General features: G+C 39.4%; 2 protein-coding genes across 12 annotated transcripts in view; one reads left to right on the forward strand and one right to left on the reverse strand.

Moving 5' to 3' along the window:
• Positions 1-13,227, forward strand: part of camk2d1 (calcium/calmodulin-dependent protein kinase (CaM kinase) II delta 1) — a 381,234-nt gene that overhangs the window by 108,125 nt on the left and 259,882 nt on the right. The window lies entirely within an intron of this gene.
• ank2b (ankyrin 2b, neuronal) overlaps positions 1-13,227 on the reverse strand; it is a 287,922-nt gene that overhangs the window by 10,153 nt on the left and 264,542 nt on the right. For all 6 annotated transcript variants that reach the window (XM_056272303.1, XM_056272304.1, XM_056272305.1 and 3 more), the window contains 2 exons: positions 2,391-2,474; positions 1,274-1,438 (listed from right to left, as the gene is read on the reverse strand). In XM_056272303.1, coding sequence (XP_056128278.1) covers positions 1,274-1,438; positions 2,391-2,474 — 249 coding nt within the window. The remainder of the gene's footprint in view (positions 1-1,273; positions 1,439-2,390; positions 2,475-13,227) is intronic.

Genomic DNA, 13,227 nt, shown 5'->3' on the forward strand with positions numbered 1-13,227 from the left:
GTTAGGCACAAGATTAATAATGAATGTGTACATATTGAGAATATAATACAAATTGTAGCCTTTAGTAAATTAAAAAAGCTCAGCTTTAGGAGGGGAAGAGAAAGGGAGGAAGAGACTGAGAAAAAAAGGAAGAGTGATGGAAATGAGAAGAGAGGAGGTATTGACAAATAATCTGCCCACTGACATGGTTTTAAAGCTATTTCTTATCCTTTTTTTTTGGTCTTCAAACGTCTTGAAATGCACATATCAGAAATAAAAAATTTGAACCCCCTACCAATCTCAAATTTAGGACCTCTGTGATTATAAAGCCCTGTCTACGGCCCTGTATTAGGCATAAGATCAATAATAAATGTGTAGCCTACATATTGTGAATGCATTTAATAAACTTAATTACCTTTAGTAGCTTTCAGTAAATAAACGCGTCTGAGAAAATGATTCATAGGCAAAATCACCCTATCAGTTGACCCTATGTTTACTTTCTTCACTGACAGACAAAAATGAAAAGCCTATATCAGTCAAAGCTCAGCTTTAGGAGGGGAAGAGACAGGGCAAGAGAAAAACAAAGAGAAAAAAAGTGATGCTGCTGATGAGGAGAGAAAAATAATCAGCTGCCCACTGACCAAGTTTTTTGGCCTTCAGAACATCTTAAAATGCACATATGTAGATCAGAGATATCAAAATTTTCTCGGGGAGACCCCGAACCCCCCTATTTGCCCTGCCTAACATTTGGGGCCACAGTTATTATAAAACCGTGCCTTTGCATCGTAATGAAAATGGTTAATAGTGATCTTTAGATCCTAAACTAAAGTGTTACCTTTTTTTATAATTTGTTTAAAAATCATATTGGGGGCTTAGCCCCCCTAAAATGAAAATCCTAGTGACGCCCCTGAGCGTCACACCAAGATAACTATATTAGTATTCACACCAGCGTTTTTTTTTTTCTGTTTATTCTACAGTTTTGTCGTCTGTCGCTTTAAATGCTCGCGCCCTTAAAACAGGATGGATTCTGATTGGCTGTCAATGATTTTATCGTTCATCAGCTGGAAAAAAAGTGATTCCAACGATATTGTTTCTTTGTGTTTTTATGGTTATAGTGTACTGTGGACTCTGCTACTCTTTTATATTTAGAATGATTTTTAGAACTGTATCGTTCTCGTCCTTTTTGTGATTCATATTCGTTTTGTTTCTCTACCAAATTTTCTAAAATGCAATGAAAATACAGATATAGGAATCGCAAAGTACCAAGAATAAAAGTATCGGACAGGTTTCCCACCTCGGTCTGATCTCCGCCGCTCTTCACCACCGTCCTCTTCACGACTTTAGAGAAACCGTCAGCCTCGTCCACAGAGACGACTTCCTGTCTCGGCCCCTCTGACATCACTTCCTCTCGCTCAACTCCATCTGCTGACACATACTTACGGATGACTTTCCTCGTTATCTGTGGGGAGACAAGGATAAAAATGATCATGTTATCAAGTACACTTTAAAGATGAGAAGAATTCTACCATCTTCCAGCATATTAAGAAAATAATCATTATAATATAATTTCGTATTTTTCTGGACCTTTTCACAACTTATTCTGGTCAAGAACCACAGACAGGAAGACAGCGTCTGATTGGATTGTCAAGTGACCAATCACAATGTGCTTAGTTCAGTGTGAAGTTTAGTGGTTTTAGATTCAGATGTCATGCTTTCATTGTGAGTAAAAATGGTAACTTAACAAGACTAGTTTAACTCTTTCCCCGCCAGCATTTAAAAAAAAAAAAAAAAAAGGCCAGCCACCAGCATTTTTGATCATTTTCACAAAGCTTTCATGCCCCCCAGAATTTTTAATTTTTTGTATTTAAACAAAATTAAAACAATAAAACTTTATTTTCGTTTCATGGATTATTTTTTTTATCTACACTTGAATGTGGGCAAGTTTCATAAAAAAGCAACGTTTTGAACAAAAAGCTGAGAAAGTCAAGTTAAGTCTATGATGTGTGTAAGCAATGCTTTTATCATTGTTTTCTGCTTCTTCTTCGCCTGTGTTTTGATCCGGATATTCTGCACTCTTTCAGAAGATGTGTAACAGCGCCCCCTACCGTATAACAGTGATCACATGGGTTGCCGGAAAATGCTGTCAATGGCACGGAAAAGGTTTTCATGCCATGAACCTCACAAACTTTGAAATAATCAAACTCAATCCTCTTTAAAAAAAAAAAAAACTTGTGTCTTTGTAAATTATAAGTTAATTCATATTTCTTACAAATAACGTGAATTATTCTAAAGGCATCCTGGATTCTGCGGCAGCATTTTTACGGTATTTTACCAACTGTAGCAAATGCAGGGCAAATATGGACGTAACATTGCATGGACTGAATCTGTGTAAAGACAGAAAAAACATTTACCTTTTTGACCACCATGTTTCCATACTCGTCAGTGTATTGCTCTTCTGTCACTGTCTGAGGAGGGATTTCAGGCATATCGTCACCCTAAAAACAAAAATATATATATATATATAATGTTAATGGAAAAGGTTAACTTCAGTCCTGAGAGACAAATACCTTTATGGGAAATTAAATATAACGTTACAGTTTTCTTTTGTCATACCAGCAAATGAGAATACTTCCATTGTTCAATACCCCCCCTAACATGGAAATGGGGGTCCACTGACACAGACCCACACACCCAAACCAGGTACCTGGATTATAACACGGCGCCGCACCACCCTGGTGGTCAAAACCTCCTCCTCTGAACTATCAGACAGCAAACCTAGTTCCTCAGCTACTTCCTAAGAGTAGCAGAAATGCATTGTGGTCGCATGTCTTCAGTACTATTGTATATCTTATTTACTTGCATGTCACACCATGCAAATGTATTTAGAAAGTTCCTTTTAACTTTTTTAGTAAAAACAGTTATTCTCACCAGTGTTACTACCCAGCAATGTAACAAATTATGATGCAAACCAGATATTAGTATCATTAAATGATGGCAATGAAAAGACTGCACTGCTGGGAATGAAAATCCACCCAAATCATGCAGTCGAAAAAATAGATTGGTTTCAAAGTTATCGAATAATTAAAGCAAACACAATCTCAATCACTATTTTGGCAAACTGGTGGCTAATTCGTATCTCATTCATATGTTTTTGTATGATCTGCTTACTCCCCAGGGACGGCCATGTTTGGGATGGACCTTCATGCTTTTTTTCTAATATTCATAAGTTTCTGCACAACTCAGTTCATACAAATTCATATGAAATCGCCACCTCGTAACAGTTTTCTGTGAGATCAGATTGGGTGCACACATGTAAACCATGTTTATAACTGATTTTTAATTGAAACGGCAAACATTAGCTTGCTGGCATTGAAATGTTTTAAAATGTTCCATTAGGGCTTAAGTCAGTTTGTTAGCACAGGCCGGGGAGTTACAGCACTCTTCCTCACAAACTGAGATCATGCTAGATGGCTTACCCTCCCTAGAAAGTCATCATCGTCATCATACTCTATTCCCTTCATTGGAGGTAGCTCTTCAGCAAATGAATGATCACCTGTATAATCATACGGGAATGCCTTCTCCTCACCAGTGTATTCGTCCTCTGGCTCAAGAACTATGGGGAGGTCCTCACTGCCCCAGGATAGGGGCCGATCATCCTTTTTCAACTGGGTGTACTCTCTAAGTTTAGGTATACCTGTCAGGTATTCAGGGCTGCTTGATAAAGATGGAAGTTCCTCAACTTGGTAAATTGCTTGAGGAACATCTAAAAGTTCTGATGATCCAACCTCTGGCTCAGATGTGTCAGAAAACGTTTGTTGGCAATCAAAAAACTCAGCATCTGACTCAGTGCTATCTGCGTGAACAGGTCTTGGTCTGTAGTTAAGATTGAGACTGTAAAGTGGAGAGTCAACATCTAAAGCTGAGGTGGCATCTAACTGTATCTGGTCGCCCGTCAGGTTTATAGGCATCTCAGAGGCGTTGAGCTCTTGAGTCGCTTCCAGATTACAAGGTGTCATAGCAGCTACAAATGGATAAGTTCCAGGTAAGGCTAAACTTGATTCAGGCTCATCACCACCAAATGATGGTAACGTCTGTTCAAGCTGGACAACCTCTTCAGCACAAGAAATCCCCTCACTTAGAGATCCATGGGACTCTGGTGAATTCCTCTGATCGGAAGAGGATATGCTAACTATTGGAGAGATTGAACTTAAATCAGTTAGTGACATCTGAATGCCTGTTGATGGAGTCTTCACAGGTCTTGAAAGCAAAGTTTTGTAATCAGGTGATTCGAGACTCAAACTAAATGCAGAGGAATCAATTGGATTGAGTTCAACTCTTCTGTGAGAGTCTTTGAGATAAAACTGAAAAGAATTTACTTCTTGCAATACGTTTGATGCTTTGGGCTCTTTAGGTGATGAATCAGGAGTGGATTTGTGGGCCTCCAAGTCAAAGACCGGTTGAGATCTGTTCTGCTCAGGTATATTGGGGACACATGTGGCTAGGTGTGACTCTTTCGATGATTCACTGGTCAATAAGGAGGCTGTCGACTTTATTTGAGGCTCTAAACTTTTTGAAATGGAACTTAAATCTTTCACTCGAGGCTCTGAATGAATGTCCATTGAGACATTTTCCTGTGCAAAATGAAAGGGAAGAAAACAATGTTTCTCCCAATATGTAATAATTACATCACACAAACGCAATAGATTTTGTTGCATGGAAAGATAGAAAAGATTAACATGCATTAACATCCGATGCAAAATACGGATGTCTTTCCCAATCCTGTTCCTGGAGATCTACCTTCCAGCAAAGCTCAGCTCCAACTCTGATCAAACACAAATGAACCAGCTAATTACGATCTTCAGGAGCACTTGATAATTACAGACAGATGTGTTGGATGAGGATTAGATCTGAACTCTAAAGGTTGGTAAATCTCCAGGAACAGGATTGGGCACTACTGCTCTATGGAGAAGATTCAAACATGCCGTTTACATTCTCAGAATTGACCGTTTTCTCAACACTGCTAAAACTACATGCTTGGTCTACAGTTGTCTATTTAGTCTTGATTTGTTAGTAGATCCAGAATTGTGAAATTCCTCTTAGTTCATACATTGTGATAAACACACAAGATTCACAACGGCATGCTCAATCTCTTACCCCTTTTTTGATGTCTTGAGGGGCTAGTTTTCTTGAATCATGTCCTAGATCATCTTTTTGTTGCTGTGAACTTTCCATGTGTTGATTGTCATCTCTTTTATGGATTATGAGGCCTTTGCTAGTTTCATCTTTTGCAGATGCACCTGTTGCGGTGATTACATCCCTTTCTTCACAGTAAGAAACTGTCTGTGTTACACTTTCTGTGTCCTTCTGTGCTTGCTCTAAGGCTATATCATGAGATGGGGTTCGTTTTAGCTCCTCATCGAATGAACACTCAACAGTTTGAAGACCCTCTGTTTCAGGTGGAGACTTGATTTGTGCTGTGCATTGTTCAAATGTCACTAGATTCAGCAAGGCAGAATCATCTTTGAGGACAGAAAGATCTTTCGTAATCTCATCAATGTCAGAAAATGACAAATAATTCAAATTCCCATAAAACTCCTCATATTCAGATTCAATCACTGATTCAGGAGATTCAGGTTGATAAATTGCCTCAAAGTCTAAAGGTTCTGGAGTAACCGTTTCAGTTAGTTCTGTTTCTAATGTTGCAGCTTCAGGTGATGGGTTTCGCAATTCTGTTTCATGACAGAACATCTGAGGTGATAAGGATCTAGAATCTGTATCTGAAATATCAGAGATAGATGATAAAGGTCTGTTTTCAGACATAATCCATTGTGGCAATGGATACCATGATGAGAATGATTCAGGAAACACTGAGTCCATATCAGAACTCTGATCTTTATACAATGAAGGGGACAGTGGAGTAAAAATGGATTTGTGCTGCTTGAGTGCCACACTAGATTGTTCATTTGGAACTGGTGATGGTGTTGAGTATTCAGGTATAGGTGAATCAGGTGAAAGACTTCGAAATTCATTCAATGAGAATGTCGTCTCAGGAGATGAAGGTCGACTTTCGGCCAAAAACTCAGCAGATGGCAATGAAGGTCTGTGCTCAGGAACTGGTGAATCAGGAGAGAGCTGTCTGTACTCATTCATGGATGTATATGATTCTGGTGAGGATGCTCTGCTATCTGAATTGTCCATTAGAAATGGATGTAAACTTGTACAGTAAAACAAAGAATCCGTGGAAAGTGCTTGTTTTTTTCCAAATAAATCAAAGGATTCTGCATGCACAGGTGTTTCAGAACTGAATTCAAAAGTCTTAAAAATCTCCTTTTTACATCCAGCATACTCAAACACACCTGGTTTTGAACAGAACGTTTCACCTCTATATTGAGGATCATACAAATGGGAGATTAATGACAAGGGTACAGCTTTGTACACAAGTTTATACTGAGGCTCCATTCTGACGGTGCTCTGTAATGACAGATATGTCATAGAATTGGATACTTCTTGGCCAAGTGATGGATGGCTTTGATCAGCAGTCTGGTTGTATTCTATTTCTAAATGACACTGATCCACGGGAGATATTTTACCTGACTCGGGAGGCAATGGTCTATATTCAGTCCATGTATTGCCCTCCAATGCAAAGCTTGCCGTGTCATATTCTACATCAGACACAATTGATTCTAGGGAGGATGACCTATATGTGGCTTTTTGGGTGACATTTACATACACTGATGGTTTGAAGTCATAAACAGGTGAGTCTGGTGATAATGGTCTTTTTTCATTCAAGGACATGAATGATTCAGGTGAGGATGTTCTCTGTTCAGTAGTTTGAGGTGCAAAAACCCAAAGCTCAATGTCTGTGTCTGATGATAATGACTCAGAAGACCCTGATCGGTATAAATGCATTGCTGATATTTTATGTGTACAAGAGAACTGTGGAACTGGTGAGTCTGGCGGTAATGGTCTACACTCTTCCAAGGATATAAAGGATTCTGGAGATGCTCGATCTACCATTGACATAGCTGACATTGGCCTGTAATCACTTACTGAATCAGGGGAGAGTGGTCTATGCTCAATTTCTGATATTACTGATTCAGGAGAGTCAGGTCTTTGCTCTGTACTGAGGTCTGACTGATGGAGTTCATTTTCGACATCCAAAGAGACTGGAGAAGTTGACTGAGAATCTGATTCTGGTATGATAAATGTGAATGTTAGTGGCGTGAAGTCAGGTACAGGTGAATCAGGGGACAGTGGTCTAATCCCAGTTTCTGATAATATAGACTGAGGAGAGTCAGATCTTTGCTCTGGATTAAAGTCAGAAGGACAACATTCATTTTCAACTTCCGAACTGACTGGTTCTGGAGAGGTTGGTCGGGAGCCATTAAATGGCATGATAAATGTGTGCGTGGCTGGTGTGAAATCAGGAATAGGTGAATCAGGGGACAGACGTCTGTTTTCATTATTTGATGTGATTGACTCAGATGAGGACCTTCTAAGGTCAATCACGAAGTCTCCAAATACATCTGTCTGCATATCTATTTCTGATAGTATTGATTCAGGCGATAGTGATATGTTACCTGTTACTATTGCTTGTTCAAACTGATTGGTATAATATTGATATATTGGAGAATCAGGAGATAAAGATCTAGAGTCAGATATCTCTTCATTTATAGATTCTGTTGATTCTGCAAAAAAATCTTGGTTAAAAAAATGTAATTCCCATTCTTCCTCTGATAATGCAGATTCAGGGGATGAGGACCTATAATCTGTCACAGAAATTGATTCAAAGCCTGCTGGAAAATACTGTGGTGTAGGTGAGTCTGGAGATAGGGATCTAAATTCATTAATGGACTCATTTGACTGTGGAGAAGACCCTCTAATGTCTTCCAAAAGCATGGCAGATTCAGGTGACATGGGTCTCCATTCAGGCAAGGAGTCTGGGGAAAGTGGTCTTTTGTCAGTATCTGATAAAATTGAATCTGGGGAATCTGGTCGATACTCTATTGTTGCTAATTCTTCAAGGTAAGATTCATATTCTGTATTCTCTGAGCACAGCGACTGAGGTGAACATGATCTAGACCCTGTTACTGGCAAACTATTTTGAGCGAATAATGCACTGAATTGAGGTACAGGTGAATCAGGGGACAGTGGTCTAATCCCAGTTTCTGATAATATAGACTGAGGAGAGTCAGATCTTTGCTCTGGATTAAAGTCAGAAGGACAACATTCATTTTCAACTTCCAAACTGACTGATTCTGGAGAGGTTGGTCGGGAGCCATTAAATGGCATGATAAATGTGTGCGTGGCCGGTGTGAAATCAGGAATAGGTGAATCAGGGGACAGACGTCTGTTTTCATTAATTGATGTGATTGACTCAGATGAGGACCTTCTAAGGTCAATTACAAAGTCATCAAATACATCTGTCTGCATATCTATTTCTGATAGTCTTGATTCAGGCGATAGTGATATGTAACCTGTTACTATTGTTGGTTCAAACTGACTGGTATAATATTGATATATTGGAGAATCAGGAGATAAAGATCTAGAGTCGGATCTCTCTTCATTTATAGATTCTGTTGATTCTGCAAAAAAATCTTGGTTAAAAAAATGTAATTCCCATTCTTCCTCTGATAATGCAGATTCAGGGGATGAGGACCTATAATCTGTCACAGAAATTGATTCAAAGCCTGCTTGAAAATACTGTGGTGTAGGTGAGTCTGGAGATAGGGATCTAAATTCATTAATGGACTCATTTGACTGTGGTGAAGACCCTCTAATGTCTTCCAAAAGCATGGCAGATTCAGGTGACATGGGTCTCCATTCAGGCAAGGAGTCTGGGGAAAGTGGTCTTTTGTCAGTATCTGATAAAATTGAATCTGGGGAATCTGGTCGATACTCTATTGTTGCTAATTCTTCAAGGTAAGATTCATATTCTGTATTCTCTGAGCACAGCGACTGAGGTGAACATGATCTAGACCCTGTTACTGGCAAACTATTTTGAGCGAATAATGCACTGAATTGAGGTACAGGTGAATCAGGGGACAGTGGTCTAATCCCAGTTTCTGATAATATAGACTGAGGAGAGTCAGATCTTTGCTCTGGATTAAAGTCAGAAGGACAACATTCATTTTCAACTTCCAAACTGACTGATTCTGGAGAGGTTGGTCGGGAGACATTACATGGCATGATAAATGTGTGCGTGGCCGGTGTGAAATCAGGAATAGGTGAATCAGGGGACAGACGTCTGTTTTCATTAATTGATGTGATTGACTCAGATGAGGACCTTCTAAGGTCAATCACCAAGTCATCAAATACATCTGTCTGCATATCTATTTCTGATAGTATTGATTCAGGCGATAGTGAAATGTAACCTGTTACTATTGTTGGTTCAAACTGATTGGTATAATATTGATATATTGGAGAATCAGGAGATAAAGATCTAGAGTCAGATCTATCTCCATTTATAGATTCTGTTGATTCTGCAAAACAATCTTGGGTAAAAACATTTAATTCCCATTCTTCCTCTGATAATGCAGATTCAGGGGATGAGGACCTATAATCTGTTACAGAAATTGATTCAAAGCCTGCTGGAAAATACTGTGGTGTAGGTGAGTCTGGAGATAGGGATCTAAATTCATTAATGGACTCATTTGACTGTGGAGAAGACCCTCTAATGTCTTCCAAAAGCATGGCAGATTCAGGTGACATGGGTCTCCATTCAGGCAAGGAGTCTGGGGAAAGTGGTCTTTTGTCAGTATCTGATAAAATTGAATCTGGGGAATCTGGTCGATACTCTATTGTTGCTAATTCTTCAAGGTAAGACTCAAATTCTGTATTCTCCGAGCACAGCGATTGAGGTGAACATGATCTAGACCCTGTTACTGGCAAACTATTTTGAGCGAATAATGCACTGAATTGAGGTACAGGTGAATCAGGGGACAGTGGTCTAATCCCAGTTTCTGATAATATAGACTGAGGAGAGTCAGATCTTTGCTCTGGATTAAAGTCAGAAGGACAACATTCATTTTCAACTTCCAAACTGACTGATTCTGGAGAGGTTGGTCGGGAGCCATTAAATGGCATGATAAATGTGTGCGTGGCCGGTGTGAAATCAGGAATAGGTGAATCAGGGGACAGACGTCTGTTTTCATTAATTGATGTGATTGACTCAGATGAGGACCTTCTAAGGTCAATCACCAAGTCATCAAATACATCTGTCTGCATATCTATTTCTGATAGTATTGATTCAGGCGATAGTGATATGTAACCTGTTACTATTGTTGGTTCAAACTGACTGGTATAATATTGATATATTGGAGAATCAAGAGATAAAGATCTAGAGTCGGATCTCTCTTCATTTATAGATTCTGTTGATTCTGCAAAAAAATCTTGGGTAAAAAAATGTAATTCCCATTCTTCCTCTGATAATGCAGATTCAGGGGATGAGGACCTATAATCTGTCACAGAAATTGATTCAAAGCCTGCTTGAAAATACTGTGGTGTAGGTGAGTCTGGAGATAGGGATCTAAATTCATTAATGGACTCATTTGACTGTGGAGAAGACCCTCTAATGTCTTCCAAAAGCATGGCAGATTCAGGTGACATGGATCTCCATTCAGGCAAGGAGTCTGGGGAAAGTGGTCTTTTGTCAGTATCTGATAAAATTGAATCTGGGGAATCTGGTCGATACTCTATTGTTGCTAATTCTTCAAGGTAAGATTCATATTCTGTATTCTCTGAGCACAGCGACTGAGGTGAACATGATCTAGACCCTGTTACTGGCAAACTATTTTGAGCGAATAATGCACTGAATTGAGGTACAGGTGAATCAGGGGACAGTGGTCTAATCCCAGTTTCTGATAATATAGACTGAGGAGAGTCAGATCTTTGCTCTGGATTAAAGTCAGAAGGACAACATTGATTTTCAACTTCCAAACTGACTGATTCTGGAGAGGTTGGTCGGGAGCCATTAAATGGCATGATAAATGTGTGCGTGGCCGGTGTGAAATCAGGAATAGGTGAATCAGGGGACAGACGTCTGTTTTCATTAATTGATGTGATTGACTCAGATGAGGACCTTCTAAGGTCAATTACAAAGTCATCAAATACATCTGTCTGCATATCTATTTCTGATAGTCTTGATTCAGGCGATAGTGATATGTAACCTGTTACTATTGTTGGTTCAAACTGACTGGTATAATATTGATATATTGGAGAATCAGGAGATAAAGATCTAGAGTCGGATCTCTCTTCATTTATAGATTCTGTTGATTCTGCAGAATAATCTTGAGTAAAAACATTTAATTCCCATTCCTCCTCTGATAATGCAGATTCAGGGGATGAGGACCTATAATCTGTCACAGAAATTGATTCAAAGCCTGCTTGAAAATACTGTGGTGTAGGTGAGTCTGGAGATAGGGATCTAAATTCATTAATGGAGCCATTTGACTGTGGAGAAGACCCTCTAATGTCTTCCAAAAGCATGGCAGATTCAGGTGACATGGGTCTCCATTCAGGCAAGGAGTCTGGGGAAAGTGGTCTTTTGTCAGTATCTGATAAAATTGAATCTGGGGAATCTGGTCGAGAATCTATTGTTGCTAATTCTTCAAGGTAAGATTCATATTCTGTATTCTCTGAGCACAGCGATTGAGGTGAACACGTTCTAGATCCTGTTACTGAAAAAGTCCTCTGAGCAAATAATGCACTGAATTGAGGTACAGGTGAATCAGGGGACAGTGGTCTAATCCCAGTTTCTGATAATATAGACTGAGGAGAGTCAGACCTTTGCTCTGGATTAAGGTCAGAAGGACAACATTCATTTTCAACTTCCGAACTGACTGATTCTGGAGAGGTTGTTCGGGAGTCTGTAAATGGCATGATAAATGTGTGCGTGGCCGGTGTGAAATCAGGAATAGGTGAATCAGGGGACAGACGTCTGTTTTCATTATTTGATGTGATTGACTCAGATGAGGACCTTCTAAGGTCAATTACAAAGTCATCAAATGCATCTGTCTGCATATCTATTTCTGATAGTATTGATTCAGGCGATAGTGATATGTAACCTGTTACTATTGTTGGTTCAAACTCATTGGTATAATATTGATATATTGGAGAATCAGGAGATAAAGATCTAGAGTCAGATCTCTCTTCATTTATAGATTCTGTTGATTCTGCAGAATAATCTTGAGTAAAAACATTTAATTCCCATTCCTCCTCTGATAATGCAGATTCAGGGGATGAGGACCTATAATCTGTTACAGAAATTGATTCAAACACTACTGGAAAATACTGTGGTGTAGGTGAGTCTGGAGATAGGGATCTAAATTCATTAATGGACCCATTTGACTGTGGAGAAGACCCTCTAATGTCTTCCAAAAGCATGGCGGATTCAGGTGACATGGGTCTCCATTCAGGCAAGGAGTCTGCGGAAAGTGGTCTTTTATCAGTATCTGATAAAATTGATTCGGGGGAATCTGGTCGATACTCTATTGTTGCTAATTCTTCAAGGTAAGATTCATATTCTGTATTCTCTGAGCACAGCGACTGAGGTGAACATGATCTAGATCCTGTTACTGAAAAAGTCCTCTGAGCGAATAATGCACTGAATTGAGGTACAGGTGAATCAGGGGACAGTGGTCTAATCCCAGTTTCTGATAATATAGACTGAGGAGAGTCAGATCTTTGCTCTGGACTAAGGTGAGAATGACACAAGTCATTTTCAACATCCAAACTGACTGATTCTGGAGAATTTGGCCGGGAACCTGTAAATGGCATAATACACATGTGAGTGGCCGGTGTGAAATCAGGAATAGGTGAATCAGGGGACAGAGGTCTGTTTTCATTATCCGATGTAATTGACTCCAGAGAGGATGTTCTACGATCAATCATGTCATCAAAAAAAATGGTATGTATATCTGTATCTGATTGCATTGATTCAGGGGATGATGACCTATAAATTGTTACTGTTGTAAGTTCAAAGTGAGAAGTGTAATACTGAGGTATTGGAGAGTCTGGTGCAAATATGGGGAAATCAGGGGAAATAGGTCTGTCTTCATCAATTGATTCTAGAGAAGTCACTGAAGTAAAAAGATCTAGTTCGTGTTCATGCTCCGATATTGCAGATTCAGGGGACAAGGAGCTAAAATCATTTACAGCAATTGATTCGAAGGCGGCTGTGAAATATTGTGGCACTGGTGAGTCTGGTGAGAGCAATCTAAACTCATTCACTGAGGTGTCTGATGCTGG

The sequence above is a fragment of the Rhinichthys klamathensis genome, unplaced genomic scaffold, assembly GCF_029890125.1.
Source record: "Rhinichthys klamathensis goyatoka isolate OS25496 unplaced genomic scaffold, OSU_Roscu_1.1 h1tg000334l_1, whole genome shotgun sequence".
Lineage (NCBI taxonomy): Eukaryota > Metazoa > Chordata > Actinopteri > Cypriniformes > Leuciscidae > Rhinichthys > Rhinichthys klamathensis.